The following is a 24,136-nucleotide window of genomic DNA, read 5'->3' as shown; positions in this document are numbered from 1 at the left end:
TTTAACATGCGCGAATTCAGCTTTGCGCAGTCGGCAAAAACAAAACACATTTAAATACTGTACCTGTGGTGCGGGCGGTTCCCCCCGCCATTACACTCCATGTAACTTTAGGTGATTTTCGCTTTACGTGCTGACAGCAGAATGTAACCCAGTGTAAGATGAGACTCGCCTGTATTGTTTTCCTTAACCTGGGACTTGTGCTGAGTGTCTCTCCCCTCCCCCCTTGCTGTTGGCTTTTAAGACTCCGGATTTGTGTGACCCTCGTGTGTGTGTGTTGTGTGGAAAGCAGGTGTCTTTCAAAGCTGGTGCCTGGCTGGGGCGCTCCTCACTCCCATGTAGCTGGGTCTGAATTCATGGACTGGAGAAATACAAGGACTTTCGGTAATAAGCTGGGTGTGTCGATGGATGTGATCTCCTCTCGGCTGCTCCTTGGCCAATCAAACCCTCCCCACTCCCCAGCCCGGCTGTCATGCAGCCCTGCTCCTCTAAAGGGGGCAGCTGGGGAAAGGCACAGGTCTGATTCAGGGGCTGGGGGGTGGAGTAGGGAGGTAGGGGTTAGGCCAGGAGGCTGGTGAGCTAATGGGCTGCTCTAGAAGGCAGAGCAGGGAACTGCACCCTGCCGTGTCTGCCTCACTCAAAGCAGCCAGTGGGGGGGGTGGGGAAGCTGTGGTCATCTCCCCTGCCCTGGGGTAAGGAGGCTCCCGGAGTCATTTGCTTTTTGCCCTAGGCCAGACCCACCTTGCCTGGCTCCCCTGCCTGTGTCAGATACTTCCCTTGTCTGCAGGCTCCTGGCTTCCTGCTGCCTGTTTCTGTGCAGCTGGGCCCCTGCCTCTAGCTGTGCGGCACCTTGGCTGCTTGCAGACTGTCTGCAGCAGCAGCCGCTGCCTCTGGCTGGGGAGCCCCCCAAAGGGACCTGGACCACTGACTTAACCATGTGGTGTCAGCTCTGGGCAGCAGAGGGCGCTCACGCCCTAGCCCCATGGGGTGGGTAGGTGCCGAGGGCTGTCGGGGTAGGGCGGGTGCAAGGCCAGGACCCAAACCTCAGCCTTTATTTTAACACAGTCCCGGCCCTGGGCAGGGCAGCAGGCACCTGGCCTAACGGAGGCTGTCGAGGACGGAGCAGCACTTCGCGAAGATGGCGTCTTCTGGCTCCTCGCCTAGAATCTGCAGGACACGACAGAGCAGCTGGGGGGGAGCAGCATGTGCCATGGGGCCCTGCAGGCCCCCAGCTCTATTTCCCTCCCCCTGGCCTCACTGAGCCCCTGCCATTAGTACCCCACCCCCAGGAAAGTCTCTGGGGTCTCTGTGGTGGGAGCATGTGGCACTAGGCTCTGCTCAGAGCCGCTGGGGGTTTGCAGCTTTGGGCAGTCCAGCGAGTTCCTCCAAGGGCGCTCTCAGGCCCGAGGGGCCTGCCCACTCGCTCAGCCCCTGGGTGGTGTTTCCACGCGCCTGGTGAGCGGTACCCAAGATCCTGGTAACCCGGGGGGGGAGAATTAAGCAGTTGGCCCCTTCCCTGGCACAGCCTATGCCATCGCCCCTAGTTCAGAGGGGCAGGGCCCTCCCCACGCAGGCAGGCAGCCAGCAGCAGGGCAGCCTGCAACAGGCCCTGCTGGGCCATGGGGGGAGAAGAGAAGGGGAGGGGTTAATGCCCAGGAGGTCTGTCTTGTGGTGCCCCCACCTACGTTTCTGAGCAGGTTCTTCTCCTGGTAGTAGCTGACGACGGGCTCGCACAGCGAGTAGTGCGTCTCCAGCCGCTGGCGGATGCAGCTCTCGTGGTCGTCGGCCCGATGGCCGGTCTGGCCCCGCAGCAGCAGCCGCTGGATCATGGTCTCCGTCGAGCAGTCCAAGATGATCACGATGTTGGGAGGACGCCCCACCTGCAGCACGGTAACCCCCCCCTCCCCGTTCAGGGGGCAGCCCCACGCTGGCAGGCTGCTCCCTGGCCAGCCACCGGGAGGGGGAGCAGCCCCAGGGCCAGCTGCGAAATGGGCACCAGGCTGTTGGTGTAAGTGTCAGCAGTGAAGGAAAAAGCAAGTGATTTAAGGGAGGAGCATGTGATTTTTAAGGGAAAGTGAAAAGTTAACTCTTTAGTTGCTGGAGGGAACAGCAGTTGAACTTTGTAAAAATGCTAAAGAGAAGTTTTTGGTGTCTTTGAAATGTTTGTAAATAAATTCAGGCAAAGAAAATATGGGGTAATTCTCCTGAATTAACAAGAGTATTCGTATAAGGCCGTTCCCGTGCAAGGCAAGAGGACAAGGTGGGGGCAGAGGCCCTGGAGCAGGGGGAGCTGGGCCAGTGCCAGCCCATGACAGAGCCCTCCTGGCTCTGAGTTAGGGAAGGGGGGAGAAGTGGCTGCATCTCCAGCATGTGCTCAGCCCCTCTGAATGCCTCATGCTGCCTCCCTCATCTACCTCCCGGGTGTCAGGGCCCCCCGCTCTGGCCAGGGGCTGCTGGGCCTTCCTCCCACCGTGGCACTTACCACACGCTCAAAGTCCTTGGCCTGGTTGAGCTCCCGGGGGAAGCCGCTGACCAGGAAGCCCTTCGCCGCCTCCTCTCTCTGCAGTAGGTTGGTGTTCAGCAGGTCGAGGACGAAGCCCTGGGGAGACAGGAGCCCCCTCAGCACTGGGGGGAAGGGCTTTGTCTGGAGCCACCCCTGACTGCGTGAGCCAGCGCCCCACCTCCCCTTCCCCACGAGACTCGGGCACTGGAGGGACCCCAGACCCCCACTCAGCTCCTGGCCTATGTGCCTGCCAAGCCCCCCAGCAAGCTCCCTCCAGCAGGCACCAGCTGGGCTGGATCCGGAGTGGTAAAGGGGCTGGGAGAGGGCTGAGCAGGGCTGGGTATGGCAGGGGGCAGAGCCGGCAGCCTGGCGCTTGCAGAGGGCAGTGAGAGCCAGCGGGCGGCTGATCCCTGCAGCCCATACTGCCCGGGGGAAGGTGCTTGCACCCGCAGGGCTCTTCTGCAGCCTTGGAACGTTTCTTGGGGCCCCGAGGAAGTGCCAGGCGCTGGGCTGATTGGTGGGATCATTCCCCCGGGGGAGCTGGGGGCTACTGCAATCCGGGTGGGGGAGGGATGGGGGGAGCCTCACTGAAGGCACCAGGGCTCCTTTCAGCATGATGTCCTTGATTTGGCGCCCCTGGCGCGTGGGCTCGCTGGCTTCCGCCCGCAGCAGGTTCCCCATGCCCAGGTGCTGGAACTGGTACTTGGCAGCCAGCCTCTCACACTGTGTCCCTTTGCCGGAGCCTGGGCCTCCTAGCATGAAGATGATGACTTGTGACTTCAGCATCGCTGTGGCGAGAGAGAGAGAGAGGTTGGGCAGGGGGAAGGGGTGAGACAAGGATCTCCCAAGGTGCAGTGGACAGGCCTGAGGCTGCTCAGTTCCCTGAGATCCCAGCCCAGAGCAGGGTGGCTGCGGGCACACACTAGGCACTATGGCTGCTGCTCGATGGGGAAAATAAGCCAGGGGAAGGGACCTGGAGTGCCTGGCAGTGGGTACTGAGCTAGACGGACCCAGGCCCGGTCGTGTGGTAACTCCCCCATCTCAGCCATGCAGCAGACATCAGCTCCTGAAAACCCTTGTTCATTTAGTGGAGGGGTGACTGCCCTGGAGCTGTTTCTGTAAGTATCCCACCTCTCCCACCAACGTGCCGCAACCCTGCCCTGGAGACAGCTCTCTTGTGGCAAGCTCGCTTTCTGTGGCCCACCGCCCACCCCCATTAGTTGGTGGATTTGGGGCTGTGTCTGGCAGGAACTAGTCACCCCGCTGGCTGATGGGAGTCCCAGCTCGAGCCCCTCGAGTGGCAATGCCCAGGAATGGCAATGGGAGAGCCAGGAGCAGAATTTGGGCCAAGGCCTTTCAGTCACTGCCCGCTGTGACAAAGCAGCCACCTCGCTGGGACCTGTCCCCGCGAGCAAGGCCTCTGGGACAGCCAGGGTTAAAATGCCTGCGGAGCTGTTTCTAAAAGCCAAGGGCCACCCCATCAATCGCATTCAATCATTCTCTAGTGCCATCTCTACTCCCTACAATGAACGAGCAGTTATGGGCTACATAATGCCCCTCAGATACCACGAGGGGCCAGACCAGAACACAGATGGGAGAACCAGCGGAGCTCTGTTCATTTCTAGCTGGGATCAATGCGGGGAGGAGCTGGGCCTGACCTTGTGGTAGCAGATTGGCTTCAACATGCAAAGAGAACCCTTAGAAAACCCAGCCGAGCCCCATCGCTCCAGTGCAGTCCTTTGAAGCTACTGCGCGTTGTTCTTTCTCCAAAGGAGTTTAGTGCTGTGAACAGGCTTGGGCTGGTAACCCTGGGGCCCGGCATTCAGTATTTATCTCCAGAACTGAGACCGACTCGCTCGCCCTTATGCAGAAACGCTGTGCTGCCGGCACTCACTGCCACACACACACACCCTTCCCTGGCACAGATGGACACACGCGCTGCCACTACATGTGCGTTCATCTCCTTCCGACTTTCTGCGCCAAGCAGGGAATGAGTTTTGATCATCACCTGTGGGAGCTGGATTCCAGGTAGTGAGGCTGGGCTGGTAGGTTTCACACCCCATGCTCCCTCCAAGCCAACATCCAGCGTCCCTATTGCAGTGAGATCAGGGTACACCCCAGACCAGCGCCTTCCCCCTAAATCCCAGCCAAGCTTAAGTGCTGCTAGCAAATATGCACTGTTTTCCACGTGGAGCCAAACGCCCTTCTGCTGACCTAAGCAAGAGTTCCCGGAAGAGTCATACGGTAACAAGACAACAAATTAAATCCTCCATCAGGGCCCAGCCTCGCCATTGCTTGGGCGGCTTTGTCCCTTCCCATAAAGGCTATTTCCCAGCCTTCTCTCAGCTCTGACCACTAGACCCCACTCCCCTCCCAGAGCTGGGAATGGAACCCAGAGCCCTGGCTCCCTGGGCTCTAACCAGCATGACATACCCACCCATTCATACATTTTGATGCCCCCTGAAAGCACAGCAAGCCCCACCCCGCCATGCCCCCAGAGCCAGCTCGCCATTTACCCTGCAGTTCAGGATTCAGAGGCTTGGCAGTTTTAGGAAGCCGGGCCTGGCAAAGTCCCATCTTCCAGGGCACTGACCGTTCCCCTGCTTCACTCCCTTCCCGGGGGACCCCCAAAGGTGCTGGCCTGGCCTGCAGCCCTCAAGCTCCCGTGTAAAACTAATCTGGCCATTATAGCCCGGGCCCTGCTGCTTAGCCAGCCGGGCTTTCTGATGTCACAAGGCAGCCATGAGCTGGCCTGTCGCCTGGGGACAGGATCAGCTGAGCTGCCGCTGGGATGCGATTCCAGTCGGTGCTGGAAGTGGGGGGAGGCAGAGAGGAGGCCAGAGCACGTGGCCTAGTGACCAGAACGATAGAATCAGGACACCTGGGATCCCTCCCAGCTCGGCAACTCGCTGGGCCTAAGTTTCCCCCAGGGGAGGGGGCTAGTTTCCCAGCTCCGAGATCTCCAGACGGGCCTAGTGACCCCGGCCCCCCCTCCCCCCTGACTGTGGGCAAGAGGCAGGAGAAGGGCCCAAAGTGACAATGGGGCTGGTTGGCAGGGCCTGGGCGCCGGGGCTGGGCTGGGGGCAGGGGCAGCCCAAATTGTCGGAGAAAAACTCAGTTCTCGCTTTTTGTTTGGGTGCAGCAAAATCAAATACTTTATTATTTCTCCAGTAATTACAATGGAGGGAGAGAGTGCCCTAGGACACAGGGTCGCCCCAGTCCCGGACAGGTCTCTCAACTGGTAACCAATTACAGCAAGCGTTATACCTTTGTTACAGACAATAACTAGCAATAATACAGACCGTAAAGAGCCACAAATACATTTTGTTTATACATAAGCCTTTCTGCTATCTTATTTGTCTCACTCCTAAGAAAAGCAAGCCAGGATCCAACGTCAGAGCAGCTGCATTCCCCCCTCCCCCCTGGGGGGGGACAGGCCCCGTGTCCCCCCCATCCCCCACCCCTGGGGGCGACAGGCTCCGTGTCCCCCCATCCCCCACCCCTGGGGGCGACAGGCTCCGTGTCCCCCCATCCCCCACCCGTGGGGGTGACAGAGCCCGTGTCCTCCTCCCCCACCCCTGGGTCCACAGGCCCCGTGTCCCCCCACCCCGGGGGGGGGACAGGCCCCGTTTCCCCCCATCTACAACACCCCCACCCCCGGTGATAGCTGACCCCGCCCCCGAGGCCGTCGTGGGGGTAATCCCGCCCCTTTTCCCGGGGAGGGCGGGGCACGGCCGTGCAGGTTCCCATGGCAACCAACGAGGGAGGCCTACTTCCGGTGCGAGGAAGCGGCGGCTTCCGGTCATGCGCGGTGAGCGGCGCACGCGCAGGTAGCCGCTCTGTAATTGGCCTGGACGGGGCGCTTGGCGCGGGGCAGCGTCCAGCGAGGCCGGCGGAGGCCGCGGCCCGTGCGTGGCAGGTGTGGGGTGAGGGGGGTCACTGGGAGAGGAGGGGGGCTGAGGTAAGGGTCACTGGGTGGGGGAGGGGGGTCACGGGGGGAGAGGGGCTGGGGTAAGGGGGGGGTCATTGGGGTGGGGGGGAGGGAGGCTGGGAGTAGGGGGCTGGTGGGGGAGGGGGGCTGGGGTAAGGGTCACTGGGGTGGGGGAGGGGGGTCACGGGGGGAGAGGGGTCACTGGGGGAGAGGGGCTGGGGTAAGGGGGGTCATTGGGGTGGGGGGGAGGGAGGCTGGGGGTAAGGGTCACTGAGGATAGGGGGGTTGGTGAGGAAGGTTGGCACTGGGAAGGGTGCTGAGTGGAGCATGAGGTCTGGGGCTTGGGATGATGGGGGTGTGGGGGAGGGGGGGGATGCCTGCTGGTTGCCAGGCTGTGGAGTGGAGAGCAGGGTGTGTGGTGGGGCAGAGCGAGGGGGAGAGGCTGAGCCATGGGGTGCTGTGGGGGGGGGGCATCAGGGGTACAATAACTCCTCACTGAAAGTCGCTCTGGTTAGGTTGCTGATCAGTTCGGGAACATGCTCGTTTAAAGTTGTGCAATCATCCTTTCTAATGTCTTTGGCAGCTGCCTGCTTTGTCCACTGCTTGCAGGAAGAGCAGCCTGTTGCAGCTCGCTGCTGGGGGCTTGGAAGCAGGGTGGACCGGCAGCCCCCCCATGAGCTCCCCCAAGTTCCCTGTGCAACAGCTGCCAGCAGGCTAGCGATTGCAGCTACCCCTCCCCCCACTGCCTTGGAGCTGCTCCCCAGCCTCCTGCTTGCTGTGCAGGGGGGAGGGAAAGATGGGGGGCTGTCAGGGTGTCCCCCTCCCCCCCTGCTCCTACACCCCACTTACCCCTTCTTCTCCATATAGAGCAGGGTGGGGACAGGAGGGAGAGAGACAGAGACAGCCTGGGCAGCAACTGCTCTCTCAACTTCCTGTTCTGCTTAAAAAGACAATGCAGTTAAGAGTGGGTCAGCTTCCTTAAAGGGGCTGAGTGCATCTCTCTCCCACACACAAGGTGTGTGTCTGTGTCTGCTTTGCTGGCTCCCCTCCCCTCCCCTCCATTCCTGCTGCTGTGTAGAGTGAGAGGCTACGTTAACAAGAATGGGTTAACCCTTGAGGGCTCAGCCGAGTGCTAGTTCCTCATTTAGCAGCAAGGCATTCCCTGGGAAATATCCCACCCTCTGACTCCACCACCTCAACCAAGCTTCACAATCATCATAGCTGAGAACAGTATTAAATTGCTTGTTTAAAACATATACTCGGCTTGTGTGTGTGTGTATATGTGTGTGTGTGTATATATAAATATAAAAATATGTAGTTTTTTGTCTGGTGAAAAAAAATTCCCTGGAACCTAACCCCCCCCCCATTAACATTGATTCTTATGGGGAAATTGGATTCACTTAACATCGTTTTGCTTAAAGTTGCATTTTTCAGGAACCTAACTACAATGTTAAGTGAGGAGTTACCGTATGTGGTGATTGTTAGGGGGCTTCTTTAAAATGCTGGATGTCATTCAAGGCCTCTGCTTGCAGTTTAACCCTCCTAGGGCCTGGAAGGAAGCACCCTAGGGGAGGGCCAGGCCAACTCGCCCGTGGGAGGGGGCCGTAGAACTGGGCACATGAGACACTGGTTCCGTGTTGTGTCTTGGCTTTATACCTTTGTCCAATATCATTCCCAGCACCAACCAGCAGACCCCACTCTGCTCCCAGCACTGGGAACAGAACCCAGGAGTCCTGGCTCCCAGCCCCCTGCTCTAGTACGGCTTCTCCAGCGGAGTTTCTGGCCGTCTGTTCTTATCCCCAAAGTTCCCTACTTGCGTCAGCGTCTCCTTGCCTCTGCCCCTTTGCGGATTTTTGATTCTCCTGGCTCCCCCTCCCAACCCCACGCGGGTTCCTGCCAGTGCTTGCTCTGCTGACCTGCTGGAAGCACTGACTTGTTGTTTCTCTCTTAGAGCCTTTCCTGGAAGCCCAGGTGGACTCGCGCAGCCCCATTGCTGCCAAAATGACCTCCCTGGTAAGTCGTCAGTTTCCTCTGTTTCCCAAACCTGGAGTCGTCATAGGTTTGGGCAATGTGCCCTGTCTCCTTGGCCTAGACTGATAGGCCCATCTCGTTGGGGATCCAGTCTCTGAGTGATGTGTCCTGAGTGCCCCAGAGGAAACTGCTAACCCCTCATCGCCTGCCAACTCTTCTTATGTGAAAATCCCTTCCTGAGCCCAGCTAATGCCCTGAAGCACGAGGACAGAGAGCCCTTGTTAATTTCTCCCCAGCTAGCCTCAAGCATCTCCTGTGTCCCTGGCTGTGATCAGGGTGGGGGGGCTCCCTGACTAGCCCTTGGGTGACGCACACCCCTGAAATGAAACATCAATCTTTGTTCTCTCCCCAGGGCACGAGTAGCCAGTCGGTTACAGAGTATGTGGTGCGAGTACCCAAGTGAGTCCGTTCTCTCAGATTTCGCAGCCCTCTCAGCTTACGCGGCACCTTGCTGAAAGCTTAGCTCCCTGGGGAAAGCAGAAAGCCACAGTTTAAGATGCCAGAGTTGAGAGCGGAGGTGGGGGAGTGTCCCTTGCATTGCTCGGTCAGATTAAGCTCAGGTCACTGTGCTCTGACAACAGCTGAACTGAGTTGTAGGTCTCAGCCCGTCTCCCTGGCTGTCCAGCCTCTGTTTTGATTGATCTAAACACCATGCTTCCTGCTGAGCCCAAGGCCATGTATATTTGGCGTATTATGGTAACTCCCCGATCAGGGCCCTTTGTCCCAGACCTTCATGGCGTCTGCCCTGAAGAGCTTACAGTTTAAATAGACAAAGGGTGGGAAGGGAAACTGAGGCACGGAGCGGGACTGTGGTTTGCCCAAGATCACCCAGTAGTGCAGGGCAGGGAATTGAGCCACGCCGCCTGTTGTATCGTATAAACCGCTGGCTCCTACTGGACCCTGTGGTGGGTTCAGTACAGAGACGGGGGCCTGAATGGGGCCTGGGGGCCAAATGCCCCAGGGAGGGGGGCCGGGCAGGGCTGAGGCACGTTGGCAGGAGTAGCCCGGGTGCGCTCAGCGTAGTGCCAGGCTTGCAGGGGGGGGCGTGGGGATGTCACTAGCTCCTCGAGCTGGAGCTGCTGGCCGCTCAGCTGTCTGCCCTCCTCTTGCTGCAGAAACACACCCAAGAAGTACAACATCATGGCCTTCAACGCCGCTGACAAAGTCAACTTCACCACCTGGCACCAGGTAGGTGCCCTCAGCCCCACACGGCAAGGGCAGCCTGCCCGCTGCTTGGAGGCACTGCCAGGTGCCGGAGCTCCCTCTGCGTGACGGCCTGGCCACTCGCGCCAGGTGCTGGACTCCGGATGGATCGATAGTTGTGACTGCATCTGGGGCCGGGCCTGCCAGCAAGGCTAGAAATACTGGGCACAGCGTCCCCCATAATGCAGTGGGCCACAGGGCAGCCTCTTGCTTCCCTGCCATGCCGGAGAACACATCAGGGTCCATCTGGGCCCCCCACCTTGCACTGATCGATCCCTGATACTGCAGAGCCCTCTCTCAGTGCCCCGGGTGCAGGGCTGTTCTCGGGGCCTGGCGAGGGGTCCCAGGAGGCTCTGTTTCAGCCCTGAACCAGAGCGCAGAGCTGTGGGCGGCCTGGGCTGAGTCATGGCATGGCCATCGCTAGCTCGGTGCCGCAGGGAGCTGAGCGGGCACTGCCGTGCAGCGCTGAGGGACCGGACGCAGCGAGGCGACCGAGCTGGGGGGCTTTTCTTTCCCCGGGGCCGGGGAGGTGACGTTCTCCTTTGCTCCCTCCCGCAGGCGAAAATGGAGCGAGATCTCAGCAACAAGAAGATCTACCAGGAAGAGGAGATGCCGGAGTCGGGGGCCGGCAGCGAGTTCAACCGCAAGCTGCGGGAGGAGGCGCGCCGCAAGAAGTACGGCATCGTGCTGCGGGAGTTCAAGCCCGAGGACCAGCCCTGGATCCTCAAGGTCAACGGCAAAGCTGGGCGCAAGTGAGTGCGGGTCCCGGGGGCCGAACCGTGAGCGCTGGGTCCAAACACAGGAGCCCCTCCAGCCTGTGCTCCAAGCCCCACCTGTGCTGGCCAGCAGCCTGCTTGGGGGGGGGGGGTGGTTAGAATGTGGCCCTAACCCCATGCCACGGGGCAGAGGAAGAACCCAGGAATCCTAGGTCGCTGTGTCCCTGCTCTGACCACTAGACATCACTCCCTCAGCCAGGAGTGGAGCCTGGGAGTCCTGCCTCCCCAGCCCCCTTGCTCTAACCACTGGGTTCCGCTCCCTACCCAGGGTCCTGCTGGGCCATTGGACCTGAATCCAGCTCTCCCTTTCCTCGTGCCCAGGTTCAAAGGGGTGAAGAAGGGCGGCGTGACCGAGAACGCCTCCTACTACATCTTCACGCAGTGCCCTGACGGCGCCTTCGAGGCCTTCCCGGTCAGCAACTGGTACAACTTCACCCCCGTGGCCAAGCACCGCACCCTGACGGCCGAGGAGGCGGAGGAGGAGTGGGAGCGGTGAGTGAGGGGCACGGGCTGCCCCCTGCCCTGCTGTCACCAGGAGTCCTGGCGCTCGGCGCTCTGACCCACGAGACCCCACGCCCCTCCCTCCAGGGGGACTAGAACCCAGGAGTCCTGGCGCTCGGCGCTGTAACCCGCGAGACCCCACGCTCCTCCCTCCAGGGGGACCAGAACCCAGGAGTCCTGGTGCTCGGCGCTGTAACCCGCGAGACCCCACGCTCCTCCCTACAGGGGGACTAGAACCCAGGAGTCCTGGCGCTCGGCGCTGTAACCCGCGAGACCCCACGCCCCTCCCTCCAGGGGGACCAGAACCCAGGAGTCCTGGCGCTCGGCGCTGTAACTCGCCAGACCCCACGCCCCTCCCTCCAGGGGGACCAGAACCCAGGAGTCCTGGCGCTCGGCGCTGTAACCCGCGAGACCCCACGCCCCTCCCTACAGGGGGACTAGAACCCAGGAGTCCTGGCGCTCGGCGCTGTAACCCGCGAGACCCCACGCCCCTCCCTCCAGGGGGACCAGAACCCAGGAGTCCTGGCGCTCGGCGCTGTAACCCGCGAGACCCCACGCCCCTCCCTACAGGGGGACTAGAACCCAGGAGTCCTGGCGCTCGGCGCTCTGACCCGCGAGACCCCACGCCCCTCCCTACAGGGGGACTAGAACCCAGGAGTCCTGGCACTCGGCGCTGTAACCCCCGAGACCCCACGCCCCTCCCTACAGGGGGACCAGAACCCAGGAGTCCTGGCACTCGGCGCTCTGACCCACGAGACCCCACGCTCCTCCCTACAGGGGGACCAGAACCCAGGAGTCCTGGCACTCGGCGCTCTGACCCACGAGACCCCACGCCCCTCCCTACAGGGGGACTAGAACCCAGGAGTCCTGGCGCTCGGCGCTCTAACCTGCGAGACCCCACGCCCCTCCCTACAGGGGGACTAGAACCCAGGAGTCCTGGCGCTCGGCGCTCTAACCCGCGAGACCCCACGCCCCTCCCTACAGGGGGACTAGAACCCAGGAGTCCTGGCACTCGGCGCTGTAACTCGCCAGACCCCACGCCCCTCCCTACAGGGGGACCAGAACCCAGGAGTCCTGGCGCTCGGCGCTGTAACCCGCGAGACCCCACGCCCCTCCCTACAGGGGGACTAGAACCCAGGAGTCCTGGCGCTCGGCGCTCTAACCTGCGAGACCCCACGCCCCTCCCTACAGGGGGACCAGAACCCAGGAGTCCTGGCACTCGGCGCTCTAACCTGCGAGACCCCACGCCCCTCCCTACAGGGGGACCAGAACCCAGGAGTCCTGGCGCTCGGCGCTGTAACCCGCGAGACCCCACGCCCCTCCCTACAGGGGGACTAGAACCCAGGAGTCCTGGCGCTCGGCGCTCTGACCCGCGAGACCCCACGCCCCTCCCTACAGGGGGACTAGAACCCAGGAGTCCTGGCGCTCGGCGCTGTAACCCGCGAGACCCCACGCTCCTCCCTACAGGGGGACCAGAACCCAGGAGTCCTGGCGCTTGGCGCTCTAACCCGCGAGACCCCACGCCCCTCCCTACAGGGGGACTAGAACCCAGGAGTCCTGGCGCTCGGCGCTCTGACCCGCGAGACCCCACGCCCCTCCCTCCAGGGGGACCAGAACCCAGGAGTCCTGGCGCTCGGCGCTCTGACCCGCAAGACCCCACGCCCCTCCCTACAGGGGGACCAGAACCCAGGAGTCCTGGCGCTCGGTGCTCTAACCCGCGAGACCCCACGCCCCTCCCTACAGGGGGACTAGAACCCAGGAGTCCTGGCTACCAGGCCCCTGCTCTACCCACTAGACCCAAACGGGGATTGTCTCTGGGATTGGCTGACACAGGAAGGTCTGTGCTCCTGGCAGCTCGGAGCTGGAGGTGCAGTGTCCGGGTATGACGCGTGCTGCAGCCGGGGCTCCTTGCGGCCTGCACGGCGTCACTGGGTAAGGACTCCCCTCTGTGTCACCAGCCAACCAACTGGCACAGGCCCAGCTGCTGCTAGAGGCTGCCTCTGGCCCTCTCCCTGCCGCTTCCAGCAGGGCAGCCATGGAGCTCAGCACCGGCCTCTCTGGGTCCGGCACCCTCCTTCCAGCCTGGTACCAGGGAGCCCTGCTCCTTTCCCTGTGGATCATACGGGTTTGGGGGGTCCCTTCTCCCCACCCCCTTGCAATCCCAACAGCAGCCCCATAGGACTGGGTTTCACCCTGTCCCGGCAGAGCCCCTCTCCCCTACGGCGGGGTCAGGCCGTGGAGGGGCTCTCACCCCCTGCCCTCTCCCTCCCAGGCGGAACAAGGTGCTGAACCACTTCACCATCATGCAGCAGCGGCGGCGGAAGGACCAGGACGACGAGGAGGAGGAGAAGGAGAAGACGAAGAAGAGGGGCAGCGAGCTGAAGATCCACGACCTGGAGGACGACCTGGAGATGAGCTCAGATGAGAGCGAGCTGAGTGACGCCGATGGTGAGGGGCCCCTGGGGACTGAGCCAGCCCTGGGACCCCCAGCATCCCAGCCCCCCTTCTGTCTGAGGTCACTGAGCCAGCCCTAGCCTGGGCCTTCAGCCCGGTGCTGCCCCCTGCTGGAGGTCACGGGCGTAGAACAGCGACTCCTTTCTCACTCCTGGCCTGGGAGAGGAGCCCTGCGTCCCAGCTAACGGGTGACCTGGCTACTGCCGAGGCCTGTGTCATGAGCCCTGCCAGCATCTGACCCCTGTGCCTTGGAAGCGTGGCGCTACCCCTCTGAGAGCCCGCAGCCTGTCACGAGTCCCCATGCAGAACCCTGGTGTCCTGGTTCTCGGCCCCTCCCTCTAACCCCACAGCCCCTCTTGCTGGGCCTCCCGCCCAGGTCCTGCCACTGAGCCGGCCGCGGGCTGTTTCCCATAATGTTGCAGGGGAGAAGGTGGCCAAGCCCCAGAAGAAAACCCCGCTGACCAGGAAGAAGAAGAAGAAGAAGGGCTCGGACGACGAGGCCTTCGAGGACAGCGACGACGGAGACTTCGAGGGGCAGGAAGTGGATTACATGTCGGACGGGTCCAGGTAAGGATGGGCCTTAGGGGCGAGGCCTGCTCCGCCCCTCCCCGCCGGGACAGGGTGCCTGGCTCAGCCCCACTCAGCTCCTCACCTGGTGCTGCCTGTGCCCATTAAGCAGCATGTTCTGTTCCCCACCTGCCCTGGGAACGTAGATCTCAGCTGTACCCTGCACAGTAGTCTTGGCAGAGGCACGTTCCCTCCCCCACCCCCTTTGTGCCAGGCTGTCCCCCATCAGCTCCCTCTCGTGTCTTGCAGCAGTTCGCAGGAGGAGGCAGCAGTGGGGAAGCCCAAGGTGACAAAGGAAGAGGATGGTCCCAAAGGTACGTGGCAGATGCGGGGCCCCGGTTGGCACCGCTGAGACCTGGTGGCAGCGGCGGCACCCGTCAGACCTCAGCGGGGCCCTTGGTGCCGTTGCGACTGGTTGGAAATTCTCCGTCGAGGCTTCTTTCCGGTGGAGAATCGGGTGTTCGACCATGTTCTGCAAAAAGCCTCCATTCTCCGTGCAGAAATCCGGTTGCTTAAATAGAAAACTGGCAGGTGAAATAGCTGGCTTGGGTTGTGCTGCCCCAGTGCCTCGTGGGACACTGGGCTTCCGGCCCCCACTTCCCACCCCCTAACCTCGGCAGCACCTTGCTCCTGAACTGGCTTGGGGGGGGGGGTTGGCTGTTCAGCGCTTGTAGAATCATAGAATTCAAGATCAGAAGGGACCATTATGATCATCTAGTCTGACCTCCTGCAAGATGCAGGCCACATAAGCCGATCCACTCACTCCTGAAGTAATTCTCTCCCTTGACTCTGCTGTTGAATGCTCCAAATCATGATTTAAAGACTTCAAGTAGCAGATAATCCACCAGCAAGCGACCCCTGCCCCATGCTTCGGAGGAAGGCGAAAAACCTCCAGGGCCACTGCCAATCTACCCTGGAGGAAAATTCCTTCCCGACCCCAAATATGGCAATCAGCTGAACCCCGAGCATGCGGGCAAGACTCTCCAGCCAGACCCTCTGGAAAAGGCTAACAATATCCCAACATTGACCCTTTGTACTAATTACCAGTGTGGCACGTTATTGACCTATTGACTAAACCCGTTATCCTATCATACCATCCCCTCCATAAACTTATCCAGCTTAATCTTAAAGTCCTGGAGGTCCTTCGGCCCCACTGTTTCCCTCGGTAGGCTGTTCCAGAATTGCACTCCTCTGATGGTTAGAAACCTTCGTCTAATTTCAAGCCTAAATTTCCTGACTGACAATTTATATCCGTTTGTTCTCGTGTCCACATTAGCACTGAGCTGAAATAATTCCTCTCCCTCCCAGGTATTTATCCCTCTGATATATTTAAAGAGTGCAATCATATCTTCTCTTATCCTTCTTTTGGTTAAGGAAAACAAACCGAGCTCCTCAAGTCTCCTTTCATACGACAGGCCTTCCATTCCTCGGATCATTCTAGTGGCCCTTCTTTGTACCCGTTCCAGTTTGAATTCATCCTTCTTAAACATGGGAGACCAAAACTGCACACAATACTCCAAATGAGGTCTCACCAACGCCTTATATAACGGGACTAGCACCTCCTTATCTCTACTAGAAATACCTCGCCTAATGCATCCCAAGACCGCATTAGCTTTTTTAACGGCCACATCACATTGCCGACTCCCTGCGGGAGGGGCTGCAGGGTAGGAACGGGGCCGCGGGGCCCTGGGTTGGGAACGCCCAGTACGATCGCTCGGTCGGCCTGGCGGTGGGGGAGCTCACTGCTCCGCGGGCATCGAATCCGGGCTGCAGAACGGCTCCTTCCTGAGCCCGCTGTCGGTTGGCTGCCCAGGGATCGACGAGGCGAGCGAGAGCAGTGAGGAGAGCGAGGAGGAGAAGCCTGCCGAGGAGAAGGAGGAGGAGGAAGAGGAGAAGAAGGCCCCCACCCCTCAGGAGAAGAAGAAGAAAAAGGGTGAGTGTTTTGGGGAAGGAGGGGGCTGTACCAAGGGGGGCCAGGGGTGGTGGTATCTGCTGCTGGGCCATCAGATTGGCACTAAGCTACGCAGGGTCTTGGGGGGAGTGAGGTCTAGGGGATAGCGCTGCGGGGTGGGACTAGGACTCCTGGGTTCTTCCCCTAACTGCCACTCACTCACTCAAGCCCCTTGGTCCCCCCACCCAGGCAGGGCTGGGGCTGAGCCCCCATGGGGGGGGGTCTGGGGGAGGAGCTATGAAGTCACTTTGAGAATCCCACCTTGTTAACCCTTAGAGTGCCGGTATCTAGCAAGCGGCCTCCTCCAAAGGTTGCTGCAGAGGGGACAGGACTGCTCCCTGTGCTGCCCCACATCCCGCCCTCAGCTGATGCTGTGCCAGCTGGCCCGAGTGCGGGGAGTTCCCCTCACTGGGGTGGTGCTGCGGCTGGAACTCCTCCCCCACCTCACAGCCCAAGGCTTCTGGTTCAGGTCTCTGGCTGGACTGAGCGAAGAGCCCCAGGGTGGCTGGAGCCAGGGGCCATGGGAGGGCAGAGAGAGAGAGAGAGCTCTGACCCCGAGCACCCCATGGGGCTGGAGATTGACAGGTGATTCAGAGGGGAGGGACTTGCTCTGACCCTGCCCACACCATGTGTTGCAGACAGCAGTGATGAGTCGGAGACCTCGGAGGAGAGCGACATCGACAGCGAAGCGTCCTCGGCACTCTTCATGGCGGTAACCCTGACGCGCGTCCTTTGGGAGGGCGGGGGGCTGGCTGGGTTGCCTGCTTGGGGGCTCTGGATGCTCAGGGCCTTGGCCGGTTCCCAAACCTTTAGCTCGTCTTTGAGCAGCGTCCCGTGGGTGCTCTGCGTTAGGTGTTTGCGTCCCTGTGCCTAGGATCGCAGGGTTTTGGTAGCAGCGCCCGTTTGGGCCACACCTGTGCTCCCGTCTTGCGCCCTGTGTGGCAGCTGCATAGCGCTGTGCGGCCCAACCGCCCTTGGCCTGAGCCTCCTAGCGAGTTTTCAAGTGCCCTGGTTCTCGTTTCGTAGCGTTGGTTACCATCTTCCTTTCCTTCTTCCTTCCTTCCTTCCTTCTAACAAAACAACCCATTTTTTTCCCCTTTCCTTGTCATTACCCCCGTAGGTTGATTCCAATCAGGGGGTTATGCCCGGATCCCCCGGATTCAAACGGTGCCTCTCCTGCCAGGAGGCCATCCCCGTCAGCGACGGGCACCCCCGTTGCCTCCCATGCTTGGGAGAGGCACACTTGCCCCAAAAGTGCGAGCACTGCCTTAACCTTAAGGCGCGCAATCAGAAAGCCTGTGACCTGAAGCTAAAACCCCAAATGAAGGAGAGCCTGCTGCAGCCAGCCTCAGACCCTGGGCCTGGGACCCGCCCTGGACAACGGTCACCATCAGCACCAGCTGCTCCCTGCTCCCTGCGGGCTACGAAGAGGAAATCAACCGATTCCTCACGAAAAGACGCTAAAAAACGAGCCCCATGTTCGCCCACCCAGGAGCCGAGGAAAAGAAAGAGGTCCCCAGCGAGATCAGTAGCTTTGGCACCGACCGGTGTAATACTGAGCACCTATGACGCCCCTGGGACCTCCGGTATCGTTGACGCTGGTAAGTCCAAGGACCCCAAGAGGGCAAGACGGGACAAGACTGCACCGTCTGATGACCGAGGCAAGGAAAAGCCCAAAGCCTCAAAGACGGAACCGACCAGCCACACGGCACCGGGCACTTTGGTGGCGCCGCCTGCTGGGCATTCAGCGGAACGCAGAGCAACCCTGGCGCTGACAAGACAGTCGGCACCGGCGCCGACACAACTACCTCCCACGGTACCGAAGACACCACAGGAGTTTAGAGTCCCAAAAGACGGATTTGACTCTGAGACGCCAGAGTCTCCACTGCTCCATAGCGCGACGGCTGCGGTACACACCAGACCCACCCCTTCACCGTCGCCCTCCAGTGGAGACGAGGAGGAAAATGATGCTTATTCTGTGCCTTCACGCAGCTGCTCTTCGCGTCGGGGTGCGGCACAACTTGACTCTTCTGCCCGCCATAGGTACCAGGAGCCCAGAGGTGACCCAATGCTCTGGTATGGACACCCATGGATGCCCCCCTTCATGCCTATGCCCCCACAGTGGCCTTGCTGGGATCCATGGGCTGCTTACAGGCAACAGTTTTCCAGGCCACCCACTATCCAGAGGGAGAAACCGAGGCACTCCCCGTCGTCTTCAGTGTCCAGACCTCCTGAGCCTGAAGGAGAATATGTCAAGGAGCAGGAGGAAAGGCCCGAGCAGGAGGAAAGGCCCAAGCAGGAACCTACGCCTGCACCCAATATACCGTCGTCCTCAGCGGCCAAAGCAGTCGTGCCTCCCCCGCCGTTGTCGGCTGATGATGATTTCCGACAGCGTCAGGAGCTGTTCAGACGGATAGCGGATTCTTTCCACATCCCATTAGAGGAACCAAGAGAGTCGCGGTGCATGATTGTGGATATACTGCCCACATCAACCAAGATCGGGCTGCCTATAGTTAAGACCATCTTAAACTCAGCTAAAGCAGTCTGGCAAACTCCAGCCACGATCCCTCCCACCTGTAAGAGGGCTGAGAAGAAGTATTTTGTCCCCTCAAAGGACATGGAGTTCTTATCTTCGCTGCCCACACCGAATTCAATGGTGGCCTTGGCGGTGAACGAAAGGGAGAGTCTACGTCTGAACAGCCCGTATGACAAAGATTGGAAGAAACTAGATTTGCTGGGCCGTAAAGCACACTCCTCGGCAGCTCTCCAATTCCGAATTGCCAATTACGAGGCATTCATGTCAAGTTATAACCACACAAACTATTCAAAACTGAACGAATTTATTCAATATATCCCAGAGGACAAAAGAAAACAATTCCAGGCGGTCGTGACGGAGGGCCAGCTGCTGGCAAGGACGGCATTGAAAGCGTCCCTCGATGCAGCAGACACGGCGGCCCGCTCCATAGCAACAGCAGCGGTCATGAGGCGAGTATCATGGCTACGTCTTTCGGGACTCCCGAAGTACATACAAGCTACAGTGGAGGATTTTCCCTTTGAAGGCTCCAACTTATTTGCCGACAAGACCGATGACTATTTCCGCTCCATCCGGGATGGAAGAGAGCTGCTGAGAGCATTACATGTCTCCACACCAGTGCCAAGGAGACGGCAGAATAGATACCACGCTACCTCGAGATCTCGAACCTCTGCATTTCCCCCACCTCAACGACACTACGACCCGGAAATGACCGAGACCTCCCAAATGTAACTGCCCCCGACATAGTCACGTGCATCTCGCCAACCCACCTCACAACAGAAAACTGGGTTGAGGCTCCGAGATGCCTCCCCCGGATCCATGTGCTGTGAACACCAGAAAACATCCATCCCTTTGGTGACCACCTGACCCCGTTTTACCCAGTGTCACCTTGGACAAGTGGGTGTTAGAAATGGTCAACAACGGATACTCAATGCCATTTCCCTCCCTCCAACCCACCCATGCCCCCCGACACCTTCTGCAGGAAAAATTAATCCACTCGGGGGCTGTAGAACCAGCTCTGCTCCAACACCCCAGGTGAGGCTTTTATTCCAACTATTCCCTCATGCCAAAAAAGAGCAGTGGGTGGAGACCCAGTCTAGACTTCAGAACATTCAACAACAACAATTCAGGATGGTCACGTTAGCAACAATAATCGCAACACTGGACCCGGGGGATTGATCTCGGCCCTCGACCTCCGAGACGTGTGTTTCCACGTTCCCATACACCGTCTCCTAGAGATTCCTCAGATTTGTTCTGGGCTTGGATCCTGGCCAGTACAAAGTACTTCCCTTGGGCCTCTGGCACCCGGGGTGTTCTCCAAGCTCCTTGCGGTGTGGTGCACCTCTGCCAACAGGCAGTTATGATATTCCCATACGTGTCCAGTTGCCTTCTCAAAGCCCCCTCTTGAGACATCGCAGTCCTGGCTACACCGAGAACTAGGGACCTTTTCTCACAACTAGGCCTTCAAATCAACACTCAGAAATCAACATTGACGCCTGTACTGCATCCAGAGTTCATTGGGCCCTACCCTGCCGCAGTGGAGGCCAGAGTCTTCTGACCAACGCACAGACTTGCCACCCTAGCCAATTTGATCTCCATGGTACTAAACCAGTCCGCAGGTATCAGCCAGAACATGTAGACGACTACCAGGGCATATGGCAGTGCCCATCTGTGTTGTAAAATATGCCAGGCTGCACAGGTGTGGCTCCGGACAGAATACGTCCCGCACAGACACAACTTAAACAAATCTCTCCCCAAGCCAATCTTACCCGTGTGAATGGACACGATTCCAGACCTGGTGTGACAAAAAGTGTGTTTCACCTAGAACCTCTCCCTTGTCACTGGTACTGGACTGCATCTGGGAACGAATAGGGCCAGGACTGTCCAAGTTCAATCCGAATGCATCTTGCAGCCATCCCGGCCTTCCACCGCGAGGTCGCCGGTCATTCGATTTTCACCCACCCTGGAACAAGACGGTTTCTCAGAGGAATTTGAAATCTCTACCTTGAAGTATGAGATCCCACTGCACCTTGGGTCCGTAACCTAGTCATGCGATGCCTGACTGGACACTCCTTGGAGCCCATGATGACCTACTTGCTTGTTCATTGGATGTCTTCACTGACAGATGTTTCTCGTTACCCCCCTCAATATAATCTTCTTCAAAGATAGTTTTGTTGAGACCTCATCCAAAGTTACTTCCTAAAATACCTTCCTCACTGCCCCTGAATTGGCCTGTTCGCCAGCCATTGTTGTTCCTGAACAACGTAGAACTAAACGTTCCACACGCTAGATGGGCGCTTGCCTCTGACCTCCAAAGGACTAACCCTTTCAGAAAGTCACCATCATTACTCCTTTCTGTTGCAGAAAGATCAGAGCTCAGCCGTATCCAAACAAAGACTTTCAAAACAGGTTTCTGACTGCATTCACCTTTGCTGTCATCAATGCGGTTTGCCCCCGAAGGCACGCCTCACGATCGATTTCCACGTCTCTAGCTTTCCCGACCCATGCACCAATCAGACGTTGGTAAAGCAGTGACCTGGGCGTCGGCACGCACGTTCCCAGAGCATGACGCCGTAGTGCGAGTCATGACAGCAGGTGCTCGCTAGGACTGTCCGTGTGATCGTTGCTAACAAATCCAACCCCGAAGCCCTAGCCTTCCAGCGTTCTCCTGTCACCTAAAGTGGAGCACCCCCAGGGACACGACTCGCCCTGTGCAGTAGCTGAGGTTCTTTGAGATGGGTGTCCCTGGGGGTGCTCCACTGCTCGCCCTCTTCCCTCTGCTTCGGAGTTCGGCCATGGGCTCTGCGGTAGAGAAGGAACCGAGGGTGGTTGAGACGGGGGAGCGCGTGTGTGGCCCAAACGGGCGCTGCTATGGAAAAATCTCTGATCCTAGGCGCAAGGAGGCGGCACCCGTAGGGACCTGCATCTCGGAGAACCCCGGTTACTGCACAGGGTGAGTAACCTTTTCTCCCCAGGCGGCTGGCCGAGAGCTAACTTCCCTCCTGGCCTGTGTGCGCCGAGCTGGGGGTGTTCTCAGCCCGGCTCCTGGGGGGATGGGGCACCCCCATCTTGCTGACCACTCCCCAGCTGGAGGCTTCAGCAGAGAGCCCAAGGCCCCAATTCCCCTCTCGCCCCAGAGGGGTCCCGTGCTTGGCTCCGGCTTGACGGACTGGGGTTAGCTCCCAGACTGGGTATCTGGAGGGGGGATCCCTTCCCAGGATGCGGAGTGGCGCACTGTCCCCTCCAGCACTGCTGGACAGGCTGCCTTTTGGCTAAGACCCACCACTGCGGCCTTGATCCCGGCCCTTTCCGGGATAAGGGGGCAGTGACCCTGCTGCCCTGGCCACTGAGACTCCCTAGCCCTCCCCTCGGTTTTCACCCGGAGCCAGGGGTCATCTCCCCTTGCCTCTGTGCCGTCACGGAGATGACACGTCAAGTGTGGCGGATGTGGCGGGGGGGGTTCTCTGCACAGCCCCCCATGCCCTGGCTTGGCTCAGTGTGGGGTGCACTAGGGTGCATCTCAGGACGATGCCCAATGCCGGCTCCTCTTCTCACCCGACACCTAGAAGAGGAAAACTCCACCCAAGAAGGAGCGGAAGGGGTCGGCCAGCAGCTCCCGGGGGAACAGCCGCCCAGGGACGCCCACCGTGGACGCAGGCAGCACGTCCTCCACGCTGCGAGCTGCAGCCAGCAAGCTGGAGCAAGGTAAGGGCTGCGGGGGGGCTGGCAGCATGGGGCACTGCTAGGGCATCGGCCTCTGGGCTGGGGCTTCCAGGCCAGATGTTGGAACAGTCACAAATGCCAGCAGGGGGCAGCGTCCCTTGCAGCTCACCCAGCCCTTACCCCAGCTGCCCAGGGGTCCAGCTGTTGAAGGCAGGGAAGGAGGGGTCTGGGGAGACCCCCGTGCGGCCTGGTTCCCGACCTCGCCAGCAGGGGGAGCAGGGCGCCTGTCGGTGAGAACCGGGGGCGGGGTCTGGCCAGGGCACTGAGCTGCTCCGTCTCGGCGCAGGGAAGCGGCAGTCGGGATCCGGTGACCTCCCTGCGGCCAAGAGGCTGAAACTGGACTCGGGACCTCAGACGACCTCGGGCAAGTCCACTCCCCAGCCACAGTCGGGCAAGTCCACCCCCAGCAGCGGGTGAGTGACCGGGGGCGGGGCTTCTCAGCCTGTGGGATTGGGGCCCATTGGCCAATCCCATGGGGTGGGCGGGGCTTCTCCGCCTGCGGAATGAGGCCAATCCCTTGGGGGTGGGCGGGGCTGCTGCCGAGTGCTGGGGTTGGCTGGTCCCAGGGGCAGGAGTGGCGGATGGAAGAGCCTTTGGGGCAGGAGGGGAGCCAGCGCATGGTCTCTGACTGGCTCGTGTGGGGACAGAGCCGGCCCCTGCCCCACCCCGCTGGGTGGTGCCCCCTTCGGCACCCGTGAGCCCAGAGCCTCCCGGGCTCGGCGCCCCCTGCTCAGGCCCCGTTCTGCCCCCGCAGTGACGTGCAGCTGACGGAAGAGGCCGTGCGCCGCTACCTGACCCGCAAGCCCATGACCACCAAGGACCTGCTGAAGAAGTTCCAGACCAAGAAGACGGGGCTGAGCAGCGAGCAGACGGTGAACGTGCTGGCCCAGATCCTCAAGCGCCTCAACCCCGAGCGCAAGATGATCAACGACAAGATGCACTTCTTCCTGAAGGAGTGAGAGGCGGGGCCTGGGTAGGCCACGCCCCCATCCCCTCCCCCACTCGGGCCCAAAGGGCAAAGGTCATCCTCCTTCCTGGGCCCCCATGTCAGCTGTGGGGAGACGGGGTCCTGCTCCCCAAGGGACCTCAACTCATCTCCCTCCGCAGCCCAGCTGTGGCTGCTTCGTGGTATGTCCCTGTTACCCCCCTGAGAGAGCTCGCTCGGGTGCTCCCTGAGCCCAGCCCCCCAGGGAGCCTGCGCGGTGCCCTCAAGAGGGTTGTTTCTGTCTCTCCCAAGCTGGGACCAGCGGCTGTCCTGCCCTCTTGTTACAATAAACGGGTGGCTCTTCGTGGTTCTGACCTGCGGCAGGGATGGCTTATTGCTCGCCGAGGGCACGCGCTGCGTGGGGTGGGGTCCTGCTCTGAGAGGGGCTTGCGCTCGCTGCCTGCCCCACAGCGGGGGTGATTCCCTAACGCTTGGAGTCCGGCCAGGGGCAGGCCCTCTGCTGCTCAGCCAGCCCTGCCCCCGGAAGTGGCTGCTCTGAGGGATGCCTGAGATGCCGGGATTAATTCCCCAGCCATGGTGTGCGGTTCGGGCGAGCATTCCAGCGGCTCGCCGGCCCCCGGCTGGGGGGACGCGTGGGCACCGGCCTGGCCCAGCGCCGCCACCTTTTATGGTGAAGCCGAGCGTGGAATCCAGGCCGGGGGTGACTTCATCCAACCTGGGCTGAGCCCTCGCCATGGAGGGCCAGGCCCTGTGCATGCATCCCCCCATGGGCTGCGTGGGCCGGCTGTGCTGGGGAGCATCCTCGGCCAGCACTGATGTCCTGGCTGACCCTAATCCTTGACCTGCGGGGCTGAGTCCCACCCCAGAGGCAGCCGTATTTCTGAAACCCGCAGTCCAGCTGCCGGCGTGCCCAGCTTCTGAAGGAAGCCTGCTCTCTCAGCCAGCAAGGGGGAACCGCCTGCAGGAGCAGTTCCTGGCCACCTGCCCCCCAGGGAAGCCAGCTGAGATCCAGCCAACTTG

General features: G+C 60.4%; 2 protein-coding genes across 8 annotated transcripts; one reads left to right on the top strand and one right to left on the bottom strand.

Annotated features, from left to right (window-relative positions):
- Positions 1-1,026: 1,026 nt before the first annotated feature.
- LOC123353537 (adenylate kinase isoenzyme 1) lies at positions 1,027-5,211 on the bottom strand. Its single transcript, XM_044994678.1, has 5 exons — positions 5,017-5,211; positions 3,089-3,288; positions 2,480-2,596; positions 1,683-1,877; positions 1,027-1,164 (listed from the first exon to the last, which is right to left on the bottom strand). The coding sequence occupies exons 1-5, from the start codon at positions 5,075-5,077 to the stop codon at positions 1,096-1,098; spliced, it is 642 nt and encodes a 213-aa protein (XP_044850613.1). The 5' UTR covers positions 5,078-5,211; the 3' UTR covers positions 1,027-1,095.
- Positions 5,212-6,247: 1,036 nt separating this feature from the next.
- On the top strand, positions 6,248-23,469 carry GTF2F1 (general transcription factor IIF subunit 1). 7 transcript variants are annotated; one of them, XM_044994675.1, is made up of 15 exons: positions 6,248-6,426; positions 8,383-8,444; positions 8,815-8,861; positions 9,578-9,650; positions 10,224-10,417; positions 10,763-10,933; positions 13,215-13,390; positions 13,819-13,963; positions 14,213-14,277; positions 15,777-15,896; positions 16,553-16,626; positions 21,341-21,400; positions 22,014-22,152; positions 22,457-22,583; positions 22,925-23,469. In XM_044994675.1, exons 1-15 carry the CDS (start codon positions 6,249-6,251, stop codon positions 23,127-23,129), a joined length of 1,836 nt encoding a protein of 611 aa, XP_044850610.1. In that variant the 5' UTR covers position 6,248; the 3' UTR covers positions 23,130-23,469. The 7 variants fall into 7 exon arrangements, 5 of the variants coding, with proteins under 5 accessions (XP_044850610.1, XP_044850612.1, XP_044850608.1 ...); XM_044994677.1 differs by lacking the exon at positions 21,341-21,400; XR_006574525.1 differs by lacking the exons at positions 21,341-21,400; positions 22,457-22,583; positions 22,925-23,469 and adding an exon at positions 17,035-21,042 and having other exon boundaries at positions 22,014-22,135.
- The last annotated feature ends 667 nt before the right edge of the window (positions 23,470-24,136 follow it).

The sequence above is a fragment of the Mauremys mutica genome, chromosome 20 (assembly GCF_020497125.1).
Source record: "Mauremys mutica isolate MM-2020 ecotype Southern chromosome 20, ASM2049712v1, whole genome shotgun sequence".
In the NCBI taxonomy this organism is placed as follows: Eukaryota; Metazoa; Chordata; order Testudines; family Geoemydidae; genus Mauremys; species Mauremys mutica.
Note: the sequence above shows the minus strand (reverse complement) of the source record. Positions and strands in the feature narration are given on the sequence as shown.